Below are 24,675 nucleotides of genomic sequence, written 5' to 3'. Positions count from 1 at the left end.
TAAAATCTGTGAAATCTTTAAAAAGAAACACAATACAATTCTAACTTAGAACAAACTCAAACATGCATAAGAAGATTTATAACTCCAAAATCTCTTAATAGGCATAGTACTGACAACTTTGGATATTTTCAAAAAACATTAAGGTTTGTCAAAGTGGGATCTTAATCCATAACCATATATCAATTAAATAGAATTAATATCTAGATTCCATTCTGAAAGAATCAAGTTGTGTGCAGTATCTGAGATCTGATAATCAAGAACCTACATTGAATTAGAATGTTTGTCATCCTACTTACACTGTTGCGCTTTTTTGCTAAGACATCTTCCACCTGTTGTCCTGGCTTGAATCAAGGACTATAAATTTTTGTTCTGACAACAGTAACATTAAACACCATATCTGAACAAAAAAAACATGCATGAGACCTATCTTTATTAGCCTTGATATGCATAATGTCACTGTTCTTCAATACATGGGATTTAGTCACTTACTTTACTTAGCTTCACTGAAGCACGATTACCTGAGTCCCAGAAAGCAATCACAGGCAGCAATGATGATATGCAAAACTAAGACACACAAATGTTAAATGAAGGGAAAATAATCTTTCTGTAGAATTAAAAATAGAGTTTAATTACACACATTTGTTATAGTCTCACCTGCAGGAATGCAGCTGTTCAGGTCAACCACCTAATTTTGTACAAAACCTCATTTTCCAGGTTTGACACAAGTAAAATGCCAGTACCTAATGAGCCAACTTTCATTTAGAAAGCTACTGGAATAAAGCACTCTAATTAAGTAACAATTTCATTTGCTGCTAACTCTTCAAACATAGCTAATTTAAAAGACAATTATTTAGATGCTGTAGAGGAAAAGGATTCCAACCACTTAGTCAAATAATTTCAGAGAATTGTAGACCGTACTTTCAGGCTCAGATTACACTGTTAACCTAGCAAAGCTTAAATAAACCTTAAACACACCAGAATCACCACTTAATTCTGGCACATTTCAAACAGAAGTACTGTTAGCTTTTCCTCTGGAGTGACAAAATTTCTGATGTTCCAAAGGTTTCCTGAAATGTTCATGAAACAGGTCGTGAAGTGGCAGAAAAGGGAGGTATAATACAACTCCATCTCCATACAGCATTGGGCTACCACTGTAAGGCATGGTCCCACCTCTCCTCATCCTCATGTTTTGGTCATCTTTGTCCAGAAGTTCACTCAGCTGATCAGCAAGCTGGGGCATGCAACTGATCCAGCTGAAAACTAACCCAGTGAAGAATATAGAGATCTCACACTGATCTTTTCCTTCACGCAACTCAGGACGCCAGTACCAGCAACAGAAGGTCGACGGGAACTCTGTGAGAGCGAGCACCACCTGCCCTTTGGGCAGCAGCCTCTACTACACCAGCTTAAAGAGGTCACAGAAGCGCACCCTGTGAGAGAAGGTTTCTGGACTGTGCTATGTATTCTAGCCCAAAGTATATCAGGGCTAAAACAGCCCCTCAGGCCACAGGAATTCTGAAGTTAACTGCTGTCCCAAAAAGGACACTAAGCCTTTAGACTTTTTTGAAACATACCTCTGAAGCACCGAGGAAAAGTCTTGTCATTCAAGACGTAAATAAAACTTAAGAACTGAGCTTTTAACTTGCTGAAAATAAGTACTAAGGAAAAAATTCAGCACTAAAGAAGATTGACAGTAATGCGGACGCACAGCCTACTGTCAGTGCTCTAAAAGCTACTCATACTGTGCTGAACAAATTATGAGACTTCAAATAAAAACAAACTGCATACATCTTCAACTGAACCTTCTTGTTTCTGTGAAAGTGTTTTTCTTCACAGAGGTATAAATGTATCAAAATATTTCAAAAGACTCTGACAAAGACGTTTGCAAGGAAAGTTTAAAAGCAGACAGTCATAAAGAACCACCCTACACTTTGGTATCCAAATCAAGATGCTAACCAAGACTTCTTAAATGTAGTGCAAGTACTTTGTTGAACCTATGATAACTAAGAAAAGCTTGCTCTTTTTTAAGGAGCATATTTTTGATTTACATCTTGGCAGAAGGAAGCATACAAAAGGCTATCTTGCTCATCTGAATCATTAAGAGTTGGTAAAAAAATTAAAATGTCCTTTATATTCCACTATATTGTCTCCTCATTGAGGTGATATTAGTTTTCTTTCATTTTTGAAGGAATAATTAGAATTAATCATGCTATTAACAACAGCACTGCTATTTTCATCTACGATCTCAAACATTGCAAACTTCAGTGTTTCCTCTGAAATCACGGTAAATTTTACAAAATTACTGACAATCTTAAAAATGTAAAGTACATGTTCATGTAAAAATATTTCTAAAAACTTTGCTAGCGGTGATAGCAAGTTTTTAGGAATTACTGTCTTTTAAGTCCATAATGGTTTGAATCACGAAGATGGAAGTTGCAGGAGGAAGGAGAGGAAGTCAAACCGTGCTCCATACTGTAACCCAGCATTGTATCCTTAAGTACCTTTTCAAAAATGCCTCTATGGCTTAGGATCTTCCGAGTGCCTACATCACTTCTGTAAATGGGACTTTAGAGAGGAATGTACAGAGGCTCATTTCAGCCTGTGGACCAAACCTCCCCAGGTCTCCTCTTTGTTCAGTAGGGAGAAGCTGGCTCCTTTTGGGGTTCAGAACACAGGCCTGACATGAAGTACATTCTCATTTTTCCCTCACAGCACAGCCCAAATGCTATAGCTCAATGCTATAATCATTCCCAAGATAACGTATTTTGCCCTTCACTGAAGCATTTCTTGGATATTTTTGTGACATTGTGAAATATGTACTTACAGGTACAGTAACTAAGAACGATGGATACAATATTCTGAAAAATGATGGAAAACCAACCACCACCCAAGTACGAGACTAAGCAACACTGGATGAAATTGCATAGAATAAAGTAAAAGACCCAAAGAAAAAATGAAATGTAGTAAAATAATTTAATTCTTGCCCAAGAGTTAAGGGAATATGATAAATGCAGCACTCCAGAAAAGTGGAAATTAAGAAGAAAACATTAAAAGTAGAAATAAGAATACGAGTCATAGAAAAATGATTTAAAAAACCCCAGATACAGAAAGACTGGAATGATTAGAGAATCACACTGACAGAAAACCCATGACAAAAAAAAGCCCTGATCTTTGTTTCTAGCTGAAGAACTTTTTCTTCACCTGTATAGTAGGATTACATGTAACACGCTACCAAAATCAGCAGTACAAACAAAAAGCTAATTTCTGAAATGGGATCGTACAAATATCTGGAGAAAACAGATTAGAAATACTGCATTAAAAGACAGGATGGATTCACTGAACGTAACCAAGAACCCAGTCTATTTTTAGCTTGCTAGTATTTTCAAATACATATAGCAAGATACAAATCAATACTCTGGCTGCTTACCAGTATCTTTTACATTGCCAAAAAAACCCTTTCCTAGTTCTTGAAATACTTCAAGAAAAACAAAGCTTTTCTGCATTAACAAACCATGACACTTATCTATGTGGAATGACTGCATTCCTAATGACACTGTGCCTTGCTTTGCAAACAAGCTATTGCCTCTTATAGGCTGTTCACTGAACGCAACTTAGAAGTAGAATAATATACGAGATCTAAGTATTACATAAGGAAGTTTGACATAGAAAAAATACTAATTCCAGTCAACTCCTCAACCTTGTTTTCTCAATACGGTGCCCTCGTAGGTGTAGTCAGGTGTAGCTATATTAGAATGGACTCCTCGGCTCTACTGATATGGTCCATTTCCCCATATATACAAAGCCCTGTGAATAATATTAGACATCCAAAAGTATTACACAGATGTGAGACAATTACAAGGGATGATATTTCAACAGGGCTGGTTGGGTATTATCTCCGTTACACAAGAAATAAAACATCAGATGGAAAACATTATCTTTGTAACACAACACAACAAAAATACACTTCACCGAAATACGGAGATAGGAGTTCTCAGTCGTCTTAGGCAGTGGAAATCATGGACATAATAGAAGAGGCATGACTAGTCTTTGCTGCAAGAAGCCAATTTTTCTTTTGACACCCTCTACCACTTGAGCTCTAATTTGGCATTTGCTGTGATCTGAGAGGAAATCGTTCCTCCCACGTTGAAGTAAAAGATCGTTAGCCATTGCTGGCAAGAAGATGAGCTGGAATATGAGAGAAAACAAAAAAGGGAATTTGACAGCTCTGTTGTCCTGCTAAATGTATTCACTATCATTTTGCTTTTCTTTCGGTCCACACAATGCATCTCTCTTCGCATCACTTCACCAAATCAAAATTAAGCAGTCTTTCTGGGAATTGATGCCTTTCAGCATTTCCCCACACCTACGTACCACAGGTGCTGCATTATAGACCTCTTTGCATGTGCTAAGCTTAAGCACCTTTCTCAAGCCCTTCCATGCTAATCATGTACGTGTAACAGACAACACATGCAGAACCATAGCCCTGATATTATGTGTTTACCTACCGTGTTCAAAATCAAAAGTAAGCCTCATCAAAGAAAGATAATTTGATATTTTTGACCCAATGGCTGAATGTACCTCTATTTCCTGCCACTACACTTGCAACTGTATTTCAGCTTTTTGAGCCATGAGCTCAAGCCAAAGATGAGGGGGAAAAAAAAGAATTCAACCAGTCTATTTGAAAGATGAACCGTAGACATTAAATCATTAGGAACTTACGTTTTTGCAGTTACATCCACGAACTGCCCTGGGCGGAAGTGAGCAGCATACAAAGGAGTACCTTCAAAAGAAGAAGAGAGAACATGTTCAACTAAATGCTGAAATCCTCAAACCACTATCCAGGCATTACCATCCAGGGTAGGTTACAGTCACAGGAAAGGAAACAAAACCTTGTTTTTATTCATGTATTATTTGTTCTTCTTTATAAACCTCACTGACTAAAATAGATGCTTTGTAGTTACTACTTAAGCACATTTCTCAGTTCCTAGCCCAATTTCAGATGAGTAGGAAGGAAGGGATGGGGCTTTACTCAGATATGTTGCACTTCAGATAATGGAAGAGACAAAGCTCAAAATACTTCATTAGTTAAGACTCACAATAAACAAACTTGGCATGAAAGCATAACATGCTCCACTTACAACTATTAGTACTTCACAAGGTGAATGGTTTTTTTTAAAAAAAAAAAAAAAAAATCTAAACACTTCCTATAAAAAAATCGGGTTAAGAATAAAAAAAGTTTTGCAATGCATCCTCTTTGTTAAGACACAGTATTTCCAAACTGAAGACTGTGGCAAAAGTACAGCTTCATCCACTGGGGAACTGCCTGTACAGTAGCCTTCCACAGGAGCGGTGCTACTGTTGGTCAGTGACATCACTCACCTGACTGCAATTACACTCATTCCCGTAAGTGCTTGTAGTATCAGTTTTAATTTTAATTAAAGATTAATTTTGTCTTCAGCAATGTCAAGTGCAATATTCTTTTATTAGCAGCTTTAAAAAAACCCACAGAACTGATAACTTAGTCCATTATAAATGAACTTCACTCTGAAGATCCATGCAACTGCATCTTTAACAGTTTCCAGCCTGTTTTAAGTCAATTAAAAAAAATGAAATTTTAATTGCTTCATGTCCACGCCCATTTTCATGCTGTTTTCAAATCTGTATGAACGCAAACTGAGATTATATAAACCCCTCCTACGTCTCAAGCATAAAAATCCTTGTATTATTTCATGTTATATTTATATGACCCATACATACCTGGTATAATATGGACGTCAACTGACAGAAAATCATGTACGTGAAGGATGTTATGTACAAAATGCACACACTGCAAAATCAGTTTATTGAAAACTTGCAATTCTGCTTTATCTCAAGCTTTTGCTTCCATTTATCAGTCCAGATTTCCTCTTCATGTCAGATTTGATTTTTACCAGTTACCGCACTGTCCTAAAAAGGTCTTGCAAAAACCTTCTCTAATGGCAAATAAAGATGTAATACATTAGAATTTTGTACCCTACATAATTCTTGGGAAAATACCCGTAACTGTCAAACAGCACAAAATGAAAGCAACCTAAATATATTAGCTAACAAAACCTTAAAAACATGAAATTCTCATTAAATCTCCAAACTTCCAGTACTGATTTTTAGTAAGAACATTTGTTATAACATGTTTTAATGTGTTTTACTTTGCAAGCTGCCAGAAAAAACACCATATGACAGCCATCAGTCCTACTTTTGAATGCAGCAAGAAGAAACAAACCTCAGACTGCTATTTTAGGCTCCTGAGAAACATTACCACAAAATTCTCGGTGCCCCTCACATAAGGATAATCAGAGAACTTTCTGTAAATGCATTTATATTTATTCCTGACAAGTGAGTCAAGGTTACAGACATTTATTTCTTAACTCAATGTTCATATTTGCTAGTTGAGATCAAATGTATTTTCTAATCAATGGAAACCCAATATCCAGGAAAAAGGAAAAATCCTACTTCTCATCACCAAGAAAGTAAAGGTCATTTTCTAGTTTTCCCTAAGAAAAAAGTGTGTTTATTCTCAATGACAAAGAAACAAGAATTCAGCAATTTCCGTACAAAACAAAAATTAAATACACATTGTAACTTGGTCTAGGTCTACAAGCAGTAGATGTTAAATGATTATGCATATAATATTCAGGAGCTCAAAAAGATTACCTGGTTTAATTATGGCATCATCTGTTACATTAAATGTTGTAACTTTCTGCTTCCGTGGTACTCCAGCTTCTTTAAAAATTTCCATTGCAGACTCCGATTTCTGTAACAAAGTGCAGCCACAAAAAAGAAATGATCTTAAAATACCCAAGGATCAACCTAGCACAGAAAGTGATTACAGACTGTCAACACCACTCAGAGAAACAGATATATCATACTACACTTTTATCTTGAGACTAGCATTTTAACTCTAAAATTAATTTAAAACTCCTGTGTCTGCATTTTATTTTATGTCAACTAGTTACCCTACAGCTACATCATATAAACAAGATATATATGAAGATTTCTAAGATCAGAAAAGGGAAACCAATCATTTAGAATGCACATAAAATATATGACTGCTTTTTCATGACTTTCGGAGAGTTTTGTAGCAATTTAAAAGCATTTTCTCTTTTTCAAAGCTTCTAACGACTTAGTGCCATACCACCATAAATACAATTTATTTGATTTAACTAACAAAACCATAGAGATGAAGTCTGGTCTTGCAGAAACTTCTATAAATGCTTAACTTCCCCCAGAACAGAATCTAGAGTCTCTGGACAAAAAAGAAAAATTAAGAACAAGTTCATGATTCATGTATTTTTAAGATATACCAAGTACACCCAGTGTCAAACCACTGCTGACTTACTAAAGAAGGGCTCTTCTTTTTAGAGGAGTCTGACAAAGTTAAAAGTACTGAACATTGTTCTCAGCTGTTTTAAACAAGACAACTCACAGAACAGATGACCACTGAGATGCTAAACAAGCAATGGAAACAGGGACACAGGAAAACTGTGGGCATAGGAAAAAAAAGCAATGCAGCTGATTTTTCTTCACATGAATTCTCCTAGAAAGCAATTTGAGCATCTGACAATACTGTCACACTTGGATAGTCACATCTCTGAGGTTCACATCTCAAAAGTTCTGTGCAGTTCTCTCTCAAAAATAATTTTGTGTATTTTGAGACAAAATAATATGAATAACTTTAAAATTGTTACTTAGTTTTGAAAATCTGTGTGTTGCTCTTCCTTTTGTTTTTAAAAATCTGTTTAAAATGTTAGGAGAACAGAGGAAGTTTTGTGAAGAATGTGGGAGCAAGATGATGAGGATCTCTGACTTAGACACAAATCAGAAATTTTAGCTTTATGGATCTGTCCTTATTTGAGGAGAAAGTGCAGATAAAAAGTCTTCGAGAGTTAAAAGAAGGTTTTTGTGAGTGATCTGTTAACCTGAGTTCATAGTACAAAACTCTTAAAATACCTTTTTTTTAAAAAAAAAAGTCATCAACTAAATACAAATCTCCCCTAAGACCACAAAATTTTGAAGCATCAACAGAGGACAACTGTATTAAACTGTAGTACCATAGGTAAGAATTAAAAATAAAGAAATCCCCTTTCTACTAAATGCCTGCACTTCAGTCCTTTATTCCCACTGTCATGTAAAACTGCCACCTTAGATGACAGCGAGGGGAGCTCTGTGCTCAGCATGGGTGCCTGGAAAGAGCTACCACAGCTGAAGAAAAGCATAGTGAAGTCAAAGGGTAAAAATTGCTTATATCTCAAGAGCCCTACTGTAGCCTTGCACTGTTCAACAAGTTTTTTTCAAACAGTGAATTCAGAGAGATGTATTTCTACGAACAAAACACTTTACAAAGCCTTCCTAAAAAGCAATACTGAAGAGAAGAACACGGAGTGAATTCTCAGATGTTCTTATTTTTAAAAAGACCAACAGTATCTTCCAGTATTATAGGACAATGATCGATAAGCCCTCACTTAAGGGAAGCATATAAAATATTTTTGACAAAAAATTGTTAGAACACTGACAGAATCATACTTTTGAGAATAATTTTGCATTAAAAAAATCATGAAAAATATGTTCACTTGTAATAGACTGACATACATCAAGCTAAAAAAGAAAAAAAAAAAAATCTTGCTGAAAATGCAATACCCCTTATCATTTTTTAAGCAATTTGACACTCAAAAGAAATACACAGAACTCTTTGTTAGTAAAATTACTGAGGAAATCATTAGACTGAATTCATTAAAAATCAGTAGCTGTGAGGAATGTGAGGAAGACAAATGTTCCTATAAGGAATTAAAAGAAGATAAAATGCTTATGCTAATACAATACAGTATCATCCAGCTCTCTATTAATTCTCACTTTCAGACACTTCAGAGGGAATAGAAACACACAAAAAGACTGATAAACATCAGAGAGCAATGATTCAAACCTGCAGCTAAACCACAGAAAGACATCATTTGTTATTGCCTTAACAAGTAAAATTGTTCAGAATCAGCACACCAAATTCTTTCTTAGAAGTTATCTAGTTTATACAACGATTATGATAACAACAACAATAATAACACAGAGCTCAGCCTCAGGCCAGGTCCTTACCACAGATTGGTCTAAGGATATTTAATTAATTTCTTTATTAAAATGAGTGTAGAGTTCAACCAAATTAATAGGAGCTAACTTGGAAAATGTTATGTCCAAGAGAGTCTTTAACACAACTCAAACTACTAAAAAATCCTCAAGTTGACTTTTTAGGTAGTTCGGCTTTGAATTATTTGGAATTGAATTTTCTTAGTTCACAAGAGCTGTTTAAATAGAAATTTTCTATACATCTCCTTGTTTCCTGCACAATTTTACTCTGACAACATATTGAATCACTGAGAACATCACCTTTATGAAAAGATCAACTATAAGGAGTCTAATGTGCATAATATAACCTGAAAGTTATTATTCACATGATTCTTGCACGTCTTAACCCAAGGTAACAGGAAAGAAAAAACACAGCTGTAATTCCTCCAGCAAAAATGTCACACCTGGAAAGTGGAAATGGACTAAAGTGACAGGATAGACACCTGAAAAGCACAAGCAATGATAGAATCATAGAATGGTTTGGGTTGGAAGGGTCCTTAGAGATCATCTAGTTCCAACCCCCCTGCCACAGGCAGGGACACCTTCCACTAGACCAGCTTGCTCAAAGCCTCGTCCAGCCTGGCGTTAAACACTGCCAGGGAGGGGGCATCCACAGCTTCTCTGGGCAACCTGTTCCAGTGTCTCACCAGCCTCACAGTAAAGAATTTCTTCCTAATATCTAATCTAAATCTACCCTCTTTCAGTTTAAAACCATTACCCCTCATCCTATCACTCCATGCCCTTGTAAAATGTCCCTCTCCCGCTTTCCTGTAGGCCCCCTTCAGGTACTAGAAGGCTGCTATAAGGTCTCCCCGGAGCCTCCTCTTCTCCAACCCCAACTTTCTCAGCCTGTCGTAGGAGAGGTGCTCCAGCCCTCTGGTCATGATGATGGTGAAACATGGCATAAACCCACTGAATAAAAGAAATGTACCTTAAAATATAAGCCTGTTCAAAATGAGTAGAATATACTATAAGAGCCAACAGATTTATCAAATGAAAAAAGCTCCTTCTTCCCTCACCTCCACTAAAGCAAAAGCAAGTACAGAGATTCATTCTGAGGCTCTGGGACAACCTTCTGTTTGAAAAAGGGAAAATATATGTCCTCAAAAAGCCACAATCACCAACTGAAATAATCTGCTTAGTAATCATGAGTCCTATTTTTTTTTGCTTGCCTAAATCAAACAAATGAGTGTCAGGATACTGCAAGAAGCGAAAAGTGTTATTTTATAGAAATAACGGATCCTAGAAACTGCAATCCTCTAAGGGAAAGCTTTGCTCTTGCCTTGATCTATAATTCAATTTTCCTCCTCAGGAATGACAGCTCTGCTAGACAACCTTAGCCACTGAAGTTGTCTGGGAATTCCACATCAGGCATTTGGGGTGTCTAAACAAGTGAGTGGTTTTGATATCGCAGTTGATGAGGTATAATCACAAAGTCATCTTCCTGAAAATGTAAGTCTTAAATTTATTAATCAGTAAAACTATATGCAAATTAGACAATCTCAACAGACCTGTGGAAAAATTACAACTAAAGCTAATAAAACAGTATGGAAGAGTAAGCTAGAGAAGAGAGTCTTCTAAACAACCAATGAAGCTCGATAAGTTTACAACAGGCTATTAAAGTATGTATCTTGCAGTCCTTGTCTCATATTGCATCTTCACAGACGTGGCGAACGCACATGTTTCTACACAGCTAATGGCCCTTCAGACCCTTGCATTGGCATGGGACACTGGACACCAAAGCAACTTCCTAAACCCACAGCCTTCCTAGAGAATCAAGAGGCAAAACTTTCAAAAAGTTCCCGCTAATCTCTTAACCAAGAATCAACAGTAGCATTAAGGAAATAAGCACGGGTGAGTGTGACAAATGATCAGTTCCAAAGCATGCATGTCTGCCAATTAATCTTTTAGAGAAGTCTACCTATGCTACCTTTGTACTGTAATCACAACAGAAACAACCATTCTAGCAAAAACACTCAAAGCGGTTCACTTACATAAAAAGGAGATACATTTTTGCCTCCAACAAGTAGCTTAGATGTTTTTCCACCCGACTCTTCCTTTGAAACGTATCTTAAAACATGGCAATCTTGCACCTTAAGAAAAAGAAAAATAGTGTTTATTTGTGTATAAGCAGATGTGTACCCTTTGAGAACATACTAAGAGACTATCAAAACAAGTGAAACAAAGTCAGTCTCTGCTTTCAGTTGTATCTATGTAACAGGAGATAAAGCCTACAAGTGTGTTACCTTTTTACCATAGGCATTCTTTTTCCGATCAATTAAAGGCATGCTCTAGAAAAAAATATTAGTAAAATGCAAACTATATTTTCATAAATGCTCTAGAAATCAAGTAAACTTTTATAGTCATCTTTTGCCTGCAAGATATGCAAAATCCCTACTGTATGCAGCTGCAAAGCATATAATAGGAGCCCACATTTTAGACTCCTGCTCCTTTGCCCTCTAAACCTGATGTCCTTTGCAGCACTGGTTCATCACAGTAGTAGCTGCCAGAGAATAAGCAGCAGCTTCGGGGCTACAAAGGCTCAGAAACCAAGGGGAAACTAATCCCAAAGTGCCTGCAGGTGGCAAAATAAAAAAGTGAAGTAGGGTAGTTAACCCCAGCTTTATGTTGCCTCCCATCTTCCCTCACCTAGGTAACACTACACACAGTTCTGCAGCACTTCAATAGCTGAGGCGGAAGGCAGACCGCTCATAGAAAGTTCAGGATATAAACAGAGAAAAGGCATGAAATACTACACAGGGTTAAAAGAAATCTTTCCTTTCTTTAGAGATTTCCTACTCTGTACAAGCAATAAGTTTCACTTTTGCCTGGAACTTCTCGTTAACAATCTGAATACAGTATAGGAGATGAAATTCATTATGATTTATTTCACCTTAAGTAGCGTGACAGCATGTTTTTTTCCTGACTTGGTCCATATTGGCATCATTCCCAGTTTCACTGCAACAACACCAACTCTGATGGAATCTGTAGATCAAAACAGAACATGGATGCAAGTCCACACTTAATATTTGAAAGAGTCCATCTCATAACCTGCAAAGTCCCATTAACTCTGATCTTTCCTAAGGAGCTGAAGAAGGAAAGAAAATATTGCTGACTCCCTGAACAGGGAATAACCTGTTCACTGTTTTTAACCCCACTAGCAGTAAAGTTCTATCTGTTCCAGTTGTGTCTGATAGAACATACAAACTAGTTACCCCTTAAGATTAGAACAACCAATGCTTCAGACTCATTTTTTTAGAAAATACAACACCCATGTAGACTATTAGAGCCAAACTACCTATTGAAAAGTTTACTGTAGGAGGTTCCTCCCACCCCAACCTTTGCATATGTTTGTCACTGTAACTACATAGCAAAGTCAACCTATCAAGTCTGCCTTCTGACAGTCCATGGCGTGAAGCACAGAACACTTAAGATGAAGAATAAATGCTTTAAAGTTTGAAAAATGTTCTTTGTTCCAGTTTCCACTGTCATATCTGAGGATCTTCTCATGGATTTGCAGACTGTCAGGCTGTTGTTTGCTGTCAAATGATGTGACCCTTCTGAAGGCTCAAAAGCTTTATATTGTGTTCTAGACCGTAAGACTTCAGAATCACTGAATAGAAGTGGGATGTATTAGATACTACACTTTTTCTTCAGAGTCCAGCAATATTTACAAGAACATTTTTAAGTTCATATACTTTGTATTGTAGGGAGTCTTTTTTGGATGAATTCTTAGTTAATTATCTTGTCATTGTGCAGCAGTGGGACTGGCCAAGTGCTCATTTGGACTAAAAATGAAGTTCTTACAAGGTTCTTAACACCCTATATCATTTTAAATGCTTTTTAGAGAACTGATGTATTACATTTACTTATTTACTAGGCGATGTATTGGGTGATTCAGGTAAAAGCAAAAAGGAGAATACTTTACAAGACACAATCCTGATGTTACCAAATTCAACAACACAACGACGATGATTTCAGCATGAGTTTGGTATTTCAGAAGAGACACTTTCTCACCTGGTTTCCACTCATTCAGTGGCCATGGCTCGTCTTTCAGAGGGCACAGCTTGCTGGCTGTCTGAGCTTTGCATTCCTCTGCAGTTATCTTCTTGAGGAACTCGACATTCTCTTCAGAAAGATGCTCATGCCACCACGTTGTACTGTTAACGTGCCTGACTACAAAGCCCAGCTGCCCCCTTTCCAGTAGTGGGAAAAAGTTTTAAGTGCCTTATCAGTTCAAAGTCAGTCTCATAACATGTATGTTTGTAATGTAATACATACTACATATCATTAAATAATACAGTATACAATCACAAAGATGAAAAAGTATACCAGCAAGCTACTCAACCACCACCACTCAAACTGGCCACCCCTGACCAACTACACCTAATTATTTGTCATGCTCTCATCTACCTTTTAAAGTATTCTAAAATACACCAAAGGGAGCAAGTAACAACAAATCAAACAACCACTCCTTCTATGATAGAAAAAGCTAGACTCTTGAACAAAGAGATAGCAGTGAGTGTTTAACTTTGGCAAGGCTTTCAACAGAGTCTCCTGTGGCACCCTTCTATCCAAGCTTGGATGTTACAGCACGGGTGGGTGGGCTATCAGATGGACAAAAACCTGGCTGGATCATCAGGCTGAAAGAGTTGCAGTTAATGGTTTACACTCTACCAAAAGGCCAGTTACAAGTAGAGTTCCTCAAGAGTCTACTCAGGGACTTGTCCTGTTTAATATCAGTGACCTGCAAGAGGGGATGAGTGCACCCTTCTTAAGTTTGCAAATAAAAATGAACTGAAGAGAGCAGCTGATAATGCTCAAGGGTGTCCCTCTGCCAGTCAGAGGAACAACCCAACAAGGAACCTGATGAAATTCATAAAGGAGAAATGCAAAGTCCCACACCTGGGATGGAATAATCTCTTCCAAGGGTACAGGCCGTGACTTCAGCAGAGCTGCTGCCCAGTCAGACAAAGGACCTGGGAGTCCTGGGGGGCAAAAAGGTAAAAAAGGAGCCAGTAGGCTCCTGGCAGCAATGAAGGCTAACAGCAGCCTGGGCTCTATCAACAGAAGCACGGTCAACACATCAAGGGAGGCAGTTATCACCCTTTCTTCAGCACTCCAAGTAGACGACATCTGCAATACTAAATCCTGTTTTGGGTCCCCAGTACAACAGGGATGTTTATAAATGAGAGAGTCCAGCAGCGGTACACAAAAATAGACAGGCTGGAGCACCTGTTCTGTGAGGACTGAGGTAACTGGGCTTGTTTAGTCTGCAGAAGAGGAGGCTCAGCAGGGACTTGACAGCAGCTTTCCAGTACCTATGAGAAGGTTACTGACAAGACATAGAGCCAGGCCATGTTTATCAAGGTGCATGCCAGGAAAATGAGGGAATTGGTGTAACCTGAAAACGCAGGTTCTGATTTGACATAAGAAAAAAATGTTCAGCCTGAGGACAGTCAAACACTCGAGCAGGGGCCCAGAGAGACTGTGCAGCCTCTGTTCTTGGACGCTCTCAAGGCTCAACCAGACAAAGCCCTGAACAACCTGGTCTGACCTCAGAGCTGGCCACACTGGGAGCAGGAGGTTAGACTGGAAAGCTCCTCACCTCCCTTCCAGCCCCAGCAACTCTCTGATTTTACATTCACTGCTAAACAGCTCACTGTACTGCCATAATTTTGTGAGGGCTAAGAAAAGCTTGAATGCTCCTCGATCCTCTGCAAGTACAAAGAAACTGAGCATTTAACAACGCAGTTAGCGAGTGCACGTGGCTAGCTGTAACCGCAGGCCGAGGGGCCTCAGAACACAGTAGGTGAAGCGGCTCACTGTGAAGCAAAGGTGCTTTGCTGGCAGATACGCCTGTCCCGCCGCAGCTCCCGCGCAGGCTGGGGCTACTGCCGAGCCCTGAGCGCCCCAGCAGCACACCGGGGCTCTACCGCCTTCGAGCCAACAGCCGGCACCCAGAGGCCGCTCCAAACGGGGGACACCTGAGACGCTGCCAAGGGGAAGGGGCCGCCACAGTGTCCCTCACCTCGGGGAAGGGCTGCGGACGGGCCCCCCTCTGCCCCGTTCCTCCCGGCCCTCGCAGCCCGCCGCCCCACGACGCGCCCCTCCCCGCAGCAGCCCCTTCCGCTACCTGTCGCCGGAAGCCCCCGCCGCCGCCGCCCGGAGCGGCCTCCCCGGCGCTGCCGCCCACAGCCGGCCCCCCAGCCGGCCCAGCAGCCCCCAGCCCGCCATGCCGCCACCGCCTGCGGACCCGCCGCCGGCTTCCGGGGCCTCCTGGTCCGGCGCTGAAAACCTTCCGTGCTGCCTCGGAAAGAAGGTTCCGGCCCGGAACCTCACAAGTTAACAAAAAAACTCCCGACACCATCCAAAGACGTGGCCGTGCGGCAGCCTCCCCCCGCGCCGCCGGCCCCAGCGGCTTCCCAAACCGGCCCAGGGAGACAGGTTACTCCCCCTCACCCCGCTCCCCTAGGCGAAGGCATCTGCCCCGCGGCACTGCCTGGGGTTTAACCTGGGCCCTGGCTGGCGGCCGGTTGGGCTTCTCCGTGCCCGGCGGCGAGTGCTGCCCGAGGGCCCCGCGGGTTAGGGCTGCAGCACCCGCGGGCGCTGGGGCTTCTCTGACACGGGGGGGAAGACCTCACCCAGGGGGGTGTTGGCAGAAGACATGCAGCAATAGCCACGGGCACCCTTTCCCCCCAGCCCTGCCGGCACTGCCGTCACCCCTGTGCCTCCATCCCGGCCGTGAGCCGGTGAAATCCAACAAATAAGTGTCTCCGCTTTATCAAACCGGTGCGGGGCAGAACTGCTTCAGGTGCTCCTTGTGAGGAGTAGGCCATGTGAGGGTGGGAGGGCAACGTTTATGGGAGCTATATTTAATATTGTAGCCAGCGAAGTTACTGGTGAAGTTAGAGCGGGTGGGCCAGGCAGAGGGTTTGTGGGTGGCCTGGCACAGGGCTGGTACCTATGACTCTGGCTTCAGGGAGATCTAGCTTTAATCAGTATTCAGAATCAATTCACCCTTCTTTCTGAGCAGGGCAGCAGCACAGCTGAGAGTGCACTAACAAATGGGTATGAACCCAAGATTCCCTTTTGGTGTCAAGGGAAATATGTTTTTAAAGATGTGTGGCTGTTCAGTGTGGTCAGCTGAAGTCTTTCATTGCTTCTCCTCTTTACCCTGCCGCTCCATTTTCTTCCTCACTGTGGTATGTGTGTGTGGGTGTTGCACTTGAGGCTTGTGGCCAGCTAACCAGATCCGAGAGAGGCTGTACGCACCTCAGAGTGTGTAACTGAGCAGAATTTTGGTGTTCACACCCAAAACTGTGATCCAGAAAACTACCAGCAGCTTTCACACACACTCCTTGTCCTTGTGTTTACTTCTTTTCCTTTTAAGAAGTAAACACATAGTGTGTTCAGAAATGCATCTCAAGTTCACAGTCTAACTGATACTCCCGCTCTGAAGCTGGTTAGTTATCGCTGCTCTCACAGTGACCACTGCATCTTTGTGTTCTTTCCTTGGCATCAAGAACAGCAACACCACAGGGGCGTTGCTAAATTTCATGCAGATGTGTTTTCTAGTGCGGTCCACCAGCAGCTTATGCTGCTGCTCTGACAGGGACTTCTATACCAGGAGGAAGTCAGGATCTAAAAATGTTAAAAGTGATACCTCCCAATTTCTAAGCACCGTGACAACCCTACAGTGGTGCTTACCCTACCAAAGTCACCAGGAAGTAGAAAAATGCTATTTATCCCCATTTTAAAGATGTGGAACCAAGGCACACAGCAAGATTAAGTGACTTGCCAAGTCATGATGGATGTTCCCAGCTAGAGAAGAGAGCTCCCTTGATGCTAGCTAGCCTTGTTGCCACAGTATGATGCTTTTCTCATCTAGCATGCTTCACAGCTGAAGTGACGCAGGATTTCATGTACCAGTAACTTGGAAGTAATACATGGGGGTGCACACATTTTGGAGAGAAAAATTTTAATGCTGTACTTCTTTTCTTCTTTTAACATGATGATGCAATATCAAACCATTTTTTTTTTTGGTGCATGCAGCTTTTCATGATTCTAAAGAGGCATGAACTCTTGTCAATTTGTGTGTGTGTCGGGGGGGAGTATGTATAGCAAGATGGCTGCAACTCAATGCAATCAGATTGCAAACTGCCTGCTTTAATCAGTGCGACAAGAGGTCAAGTGCCTCCTGAACACAGCAGTAAAAGGCTTTCTGTACAGCAGTAAAAATAACTAGCACTTTTTTTTTTTGGAGAGAAGGAAGAGAAAGAAACAGTGCCCATTACAAAATAACCTGCCTTGGGTAGTCCCCAGAATTGCAGGAATGAGGAAATGGAAACACCACTTTTGAACTGGCAGCCTTCACAAGAGAGAAGTCACCTAGGTTTCACCTGATCAGTTTGGAGGGTCTCCCCAACTATGCAATGAAATCAGAAAAACAGAAAAGAGGGGTTGTGCATGCAGCCAGCTGATGGTTTGCAGTGAATGTTGCAAACAAATGTACAGCTGGGCTGGCCAGTATCACTCATATAGCTCTCTAATTGCTGAAATTGCCTGCGGTAAAGTGCAACTCCTCACCCCAGGACTGCAGGTACAAGTAAGACCTACGAGTGAAGGAGGATGGATGGTGCTATAAACTGTATATTCCTTGTGGCAAAATGGCATTTTCTGTAAATAAACGGAAAAAACAACTTGAGCCTGAGAAGTGTAACCTTATTCTAGGAGTCCTCCAGCTCATCCTTCCCATTCAAAAAAATGTAATGATGAATGTACCAATGCTTTGTGCCCGAAATGTCCATGCTACTTAGGAGTAATGGGAGTTTGTCTAGTACCTCTTTCACTCTGGAAAGGTTGGATATAGGTTTAGATTTGCATAGCAGGTGTGACTGCAAGACCCATAATCCCAAGTGAGAAAGGTCAGTCTGAATAACAATTTGGGTTCTTTCTGGGAGTCCTGTTTGTGCAGCCGGAGAGCCAAGCTGAAGGAGGTAGCTCTGTTGAACTCATCAGCAAAGATCTTACTGCAATACAATAATGAGGCTCACTAAGCCACATGCTGTTCTATCAAACTATTTGGTGTGTGGTGTGGGTAAACCCAAGTGATGTAGTTGAGTGCTGCAGGGCTCTGTCATGCAAATCTCCTCAGAACTGGGGCCTCCCACCTGTGTATTTGTTGGAATATTACCTCTGCAACCTGCAGCAAGTCTTGGCTTAGACCACTGTTCTCCATCGCACTCAGCAGTTCTCTAACAGATCAAACTGTAAACCTTTTCACTGTCATCAGTTGTGTACTTTTGATATTTGGAGACGAAAAGGAAAGACATGTTTTAAAGCAATACTATTATCATAATTTCGTTTCATTTCATACCTGTAGACTCATCAAATGCTATAGAACAGCCTATTGCTTATCATGGTAAGAACTTCACATGGGTAGGTTTTACCTTAGGGTAATAAGCAATTAGCAGTATATTAGCACTTTTTTTTTTATTATCGTAGACTTAGTTTCCCCTACACAACTAAAAATACCACTCAGCTCATTATCTGTCTCAAGAATTATGGATGTTAATGTATTTTGAGCTAATACGGATCATGAATATCTTTGAGTATTCTGGGACTTTTGGGTTTTGAATTGAACTTGAGAGACAGACAGGGAAAAGGAAGGCAGGATTGCAGTTGGCAGAGAAGATATTTTAGATCATCAATTACCTCAAAAGGACAAGATATAATTTCTTTTAAAGGAGTTTTCAGAATTGAAAATGAACCATCAAAAGGCAGTAGAAGTTTAAATTTGCATTAAAAAATCTACGAGAGAAATTGATGGCAGTTCAGCCTAAAGGCAGAATGGCCTCGCTAAAACCCTAAGTAGCTAAAACAGGAGGAAAAAAATGCCATTTCAGAGATATATTCATATACTTAAGAATATTACCATGCACAAAGTCCATACTGTCTTGTTGCACTGAGTAACTTGGAGCAATGAAAATACCATTCAAAGCCTCATTAGAAAGCCTTTACCATATGGCTAGTTTGTCTTCTGTGCATTCTCCTACACCAGCTTACCATGCTACTATATGTTTGTTTTACATTCTGGGATCTCTATAGATTGAAGGAGATTTCCAATTGATTTTTCAATATCGTGGAGGTATCTTTTCAAATTCCTTGAGGGCTGCTACAGAATTGCTGATCTATATTACCACTGATAATGATTTGTTTTTAAGTAGACAACATTTATAGTCTGGATTGTGTGAAGTAAACAGAAAGATCTGCAGCAACTGTGATTCTCTTCAGACACTTATATAGACCACCTACATACATGAAAATGACTGATGATTTATTTATATAGCTCAGCATACAACAACCTGCCAATCTCTGCATTTTATGTGATGCGACACTATAGAAGCACCTTGTAACACCTCTGCTAATGAAGAGCTGTAACTGCCCAAGTCTATGTAACCATAAACACTTCAAAAATCAGTTTAGCTGAAGATTGTATGTGTACCAGAAGAGCAATTTATCTGATTCCTAATTTTTCTTGCTGTAAGCTTTCTTTGACTTTCCTTCAGTCTGGCAAATAATAAAGACAAGCCTTAACCCCTCCTCAGCTGCACATTACATCCCTAAATCCATGCCCCAGGGTAAAGTAATACTCTTTACGTGGTGAGAGCACCAGCATGCCTCTGAGGATCTCAAATCACTTTTCAAATATTAAAAAGTCCCCCAGTACCATTGTGAGATATTTATGAATACATGGCAGTGACCTTCACTTTACAGATGAGGAATCTGAGGTGCAGAAAAGTTAAAAAACTTGGCCAAGATTACAAAATAAGATACTGGAGGAACAAAGAACACGGAGTCATTGATTTTTTAGTCGTGCTTTAACAGCTAGAAAATGCTTTTTCTGAGAATAGGGAAGGAAAGAAAAAAGGGGGGAAATGGGAATAAGAACGTAGAGATGTGGATAAGAATTAAGATATGTTGGCAGAGTGGTGTATGAGATATAAGGGAAAATCACAGTAGCTTCCAGCTGAAATACATCCACAGAGGGAGAGATGTGCAGCCTGCTGGGGTAAGCTCTCAAATGAACAGTGAGTCATTAAATAGAAATGTGGATTTGAGATCTATCAGTCGGGACATCTTCAGACAATTTATACCTATGACCAAGTAATACTGGCTGCTGTTCAGTATCTGATCAGCTGAAGGAATCTTTACTAGCAAGCGTGAACGATTGTGCTGCAGGATACAGATGGAGCAGAACTGAATGTGCTGGGGGAGACAGCTCCATGCATCTTGGCCATCCCATTGCCTTCATTTTATGGTACAAAATCATCAATCAAAGCTGATCCCATGGAAGTTACTTCTAAAGGAGAATCAGGGAGCTAGAGTTCTACATCACCTGCAAACTCATTTAAAATACATGTTTCTAAAACAGAAACCCCTTCTCACTGGCAAGATTTTCCAAAATATTCAGCATCGGCCCAAAACAGCTTCTTCTGGAACTAGCAACAAGAATATTTTCAGTTCAGCAGGAGCACAACTCACCCAAAGCCATGCCCTTCGGACAATCGCACACAAATTATTTTTGGTCAAATTTTATCCTTAACTTCTAAAAAGTCACATCTTTCACTATTGTCTTTTAGCAAATGAAGAAGCCAAAATTCAAACACTAAGAGGAACAATGATCTAATTTCTTCATTTATATACATAAATATTTCAATTGAAATCTTAATCCACTGCCAATCTGTTCTTGTGTGTCCTCTTTTTAAAAAAAAAAAGGTGTCTTCAAGATTCTTTTGGTGCAAAAGCAGTTTTTCTATCACACACATGAGATCTGTGTGTGCATGAAGTTACAAATCACAGATTGTCACAAAATCAGGCCGTGCAAAATTTCTTTTGGAAAAGGTGTCACACTAAGTTAGATATTGGGGGTGAGGTTAAAAAATACAAATGAAACAAAATAAGAATTCCCAAACATAAGAGATTATAAATTTGGGTAGCCAAAATACAACCCGTTCGAAAGCCAGCCAGGTCGTTTAGATTAAGTAGGCATATTTTAAGACATGCAATCCTGATGGATCATGCCCTCCAAGTCAGATCTGTTTACAGCTATGGCCTGAACCCTTCGTAACAGCTGGATGTGTCAGGCTTTTGAAAAATTGCTACTCAGGCCACAGACTGAGTGGGCATGTTCGGATGCCCATGTTATAAGCTGCTAATATTAGAAATGCCCATGCTTCAGGCCAAGTATCTCTGGAAACACTTCCTTACCCTTTTCTTGGAATATGGAAGTTGAAAGCAGGCAGCCTTGTGGCAGAGAGAGAAATAAAGACAACAACTGCAAAACTGTGTTGTTTTTATTTTAAACATGCAAAATACAGTTCATGCATCTGCCATTTTGAAAAATCTCTCAGTTCATAGCAGATTAAACCAAAGACATTTTGGCTATCGACTCTCAATAAATATGTCAAAATGCTTTACAGTGTAAAGATAAGAAATTTAGCAAAATTTCAACAAACCTGTATAAAAAACAGATACAGATAACTTTTTATTTCAAGGCGACATGCTGTAATGTAAAGAGTTCACTTTTTTTTTTTCTGGATGTTTTTTTCTCATAAAAAGTCTTCAACAATACAACTGCTTAACAGATTTAAGCCTTTAGGCTACACATGCAAAAAAATTGTTAGTTTAGTTAAAAATCACCAAAACGTGCTATTTTTTTGTTTCATTTTTAAGTACAGTAATTGTAGACAGTAGCATTTTTCTTTTTTAATTTTGTAAAAGAGTGCAGGCAGGTTCATGGAGCTAGTGTCCTGGAAGACTCGTACTCTGACATACATTTTGGTTTTATCCCTTTGCCATTGTAATAGTCCACGACTTGGTTTGGAACTTCAGCCAAAACGCTTTTTGCTAGAGCAGCTGGGGATGCCTGCAGGAAATGGTAGAAAACACAAGCATTAACCTGTCTCTCTGCTAGAAGTGCCATGGGTTTTAGAGGCATTGGTGCCATGAGATCAAGGGAGGAAGTATGGTACAGAAATGGAAGGCAAAAAAGACTCAAAGTGAGTGGCACTATTGCTGGAAACTCATTTTATGAGTCAGTTTGGGCATGTAGCTGCAGCTGCCGGGAAGTACATTACAGCCAAAAGTGCTCTGCATGTTTTTCAGGTCTGTTTGGACTATTTTAAGTTCAGGGTAACTGAACTTCCTTGCATTCTGGGAGAGCACTGTATCGCAATGAAAAGGGCTGCAAAGACTTCATTCATCAGTACTCAGCAAGGAGCCCTGCAGAGCTTCAAGTTGAACGTAAATGGACATCACTGTAAAAGGGAGGCCTTCATCACCATTCTGCTCTTCAGGATCTAGCATGGTGTTTTAATGGCTGGGGAAGTTTTTAATTCAACTAAAAATATTTTGTTTTCATTGGAATTAAACCATGGTCACGAGAAAGCTTCAGTCCTAGGCTTTGTGGAGGCTTTAAAGCTCTTCCTGCAACGTTTAAATGGTGGCTGTCAACCAGACTCAAGAAGTGAGGACCCTGAAATGTAGAGATGGGTATCCTGGGCTGCATCAAAAGAAGTGTGACCATCAGGTCAAGGGAGATTATTCTTCCCCTCTGCTCCGCTCTCATGAGACCCCACCTGGAGTTCTGCATCCAGCTCTGGGGCCCCCAACATAAGAAGGACATGGACCTGTTGGAGGGAGTCCAGAGGCACGCCACGAAGATGGCACCTCTCCTATGACAGGCTGAGAGAGTTGGGGCTGTTCAGCCTGGAGAAGAGAAGGCTCCAGGGAGACCTTACAGCAGCCTTCCAGTACCTGAAGGGGGCCTACAGGAAAGCTGGAGAGGGACTTTTCACAAGGGCATGGAGTGATAGGACGAGGGGTAATGGTTTTAAACTGAAAGAGGGTAGATTTAGATTAGATACTAGGAATAAATTCTTTACTGTGAGGCTGGTGAGACACTGGAACAGGTTGCCCAGAGAAGCTGTGGATGCCCCCTCCCTGGCAGTGTTTAAGGCCAGGTTGGATGGGCCTTTGAGCAAGCTGGTCTAGTGGAAAGGTGTCCCTGCCTGTGGCAGGGGGGTTGGAACTAGATGATCTTTAAGGACCCTTCCAACCCAAACCATTCTATGATTCTACACAGACATGACCACTGGCTTTCACCCCAGGCACGGAGGAGGGCTACCCCTCAGTGCAATGAGAAACCATGCCCTCCATCAACAACACACAGTTGCTGCCTCACACCCTGACAATGCTTCATGTTAAGCAGCGGGGCCTGTGGATGTTTTGTGGGCAACCGTTACCTGCATGTGCTGCAGGGATTTTCCTCAGCCTCTGAATTCAGCAGTGACAAAACTGGACTCCTGTTCTCCCATGCAGCCCAATATCAGCCTCTTGCACCGTGTTTTTGATTTACTTGTTTCTAAGTATTTGGGTAGAGCTGATTCCAAGCCCCTCGGAGCCAGCCTGCCCAACCGTGTTCTCTCTGAGCCCACCACAAAAATGCAGTAAAAATGCAAATGCTTAAAGGTCAGTTTGAGAGGTTTAATGTGTTTCTCTCCACATAGCGCACAGATGGATCACACATTGCAGCTCAGACGATGCAGAGAACTCAACCAGTGGCTGGGTCACATTTCTTCTGTACACCAAGTACGTTTTTCCCACATTAACGAACGCTTCCCTCCTCACTTTCTGTTATATTGTCAGCCAGGTTTCGAAACTACCACGTCACAAAGTAGTTGACTGTATTGTCCTACTCTATTTCATGGGGTGGTACCCTTATCCTTCCAGAGTCTTAAAATTAGGCTTACATAGGATGTAAACAGTAAACTATTCATAGGCAAGCCAGTCCAGGGGTGCATAAAGTCCCTGGGCTATTAGAAATTCCAGTATCAAATGTTACAATACTACAGATACAAAGATAATGCTAGCAAAACCAGAAACAAAACTATTTTTTGTATTTTGGTATTTTGAGTCACATATGTGATTAGTAACAAATAAAATAAACCGCTATTTCCCTACTGTGATATTTATACCAAAATATTTGTGCAGGCAAAAAAGCCTGGGACATTTCTGCATGAACAAACTGGCAAAGCAGAGCCCATACTTTGTGTGACAGCCCAGCAACTGTTCTCAGGTGTTACATAGTAGCAGAACCCATTTATTTTAATCCTTCAAAGTGAAATGCATGCTTTTCCACAGTTGTCCTCTTCTAGCCTAAACCTGTTTTCACTGAAATCAGCAGAAAATATCCCTTGGAGTCAGGCAAATGGCTGATTTCTATGTTGCTGTTGAGAATTACTGGTTTTAAGATCTCCTTCCCAGTGTTTCAAAGCTGTATATATATTAGCCTGCCTCTGTGCCATCTTACTAAAAATACAGCCCTGCATAAAGGGTAAAACTAGGGAGTGGAGGAAGAGTCCTGGGCCATTGATGCACACACAAGCCCTAGCAATCAGGAAACTTCACTCTGTTCTATCTTTAAAAATGCTGGGCAGGAGCACTTGCCACCAGCTTCTCTGG

General features: G+C 40.5%; 2 protein-coding genes across 3 annotated transcripts in view; both read right to left on the bottom strand.

The window, feature by feature from the left end:
• Positions 1-15,423, bottom strand: part of MRPL3 (mitochondrial ribosomal protein L3) — a 33,037-nt gene extending 17,614 nt beyond the window's left edge. The window contains exons 1-6 of the mRNA XM_068404975.1: positions 15,284-15,423; positions 13,165-13,343; positions 12,041-12,132; positions 11,142-11,240; positions 6,691-6,790; positions 4,720-4,780 (exon numbers count right to left, since the gene is read on the bottom strand). Of these exons, the coding sequence (XP_068261076.1) occupies positions 4,720-4,780; positions 6,691-6,790; positions 11,142-11,240; positions 12,041-12,132; positions 13,165-13,343; positions 15,284-15,384 (632 nt within the window). The 5' untranslated portion in view covers positions 15,385-15,423. The remainder of the gene's footprint in view (positions 1-4,719; positions 4,781-6,690; positions 6,791-11,141; positions 11,241-12,040; positions 12,133-13,164; positions 13,344-15,283) is intronic.
• Positions 15,424-21,711: 6,288 nt separating this feature from the next.
• Positions 21,712-24,675, bottom strand: part of CPNE4 (copine 4) — a 257,825-nt gene continuing 254,861 nt past the window's right edge. For both annotated transcript variants that reach the window (XM_068404460.1, XM_068404459.1), the window contains exon 16: positions 21,712-22,078. In XM_068404460.1, the coding sequence (XP_068260561.1) occupies positions 21,947-22,078 (132 nt within the window). In that variant the 3' untranslated portion in view covers positions 21,712-21,946. The remainder of the gene's footprint in view (positions 22,079-24,675) is intronic.

Source organism: Nyctibius grandis, chromosome 7 (assembly GCF_013368605.1).
Source record: "Nyctibius grandis isolate bNycGra1 chromosome 7, bNycGra1.pri, whole genome shotgun sequence".
NCBI classification, from domain to species: domain Eukaryota; kingdom Metazoa; phylum Chordata; class Aves; order Nyctibiiformes; family Nyctibiidae; genus Nyctibius; species Nyctibius grandis.
Note: the sequence above shows the minus strand (reverse complement) of the source record. Positions and strands in the feature narration are given on the sequence as shown.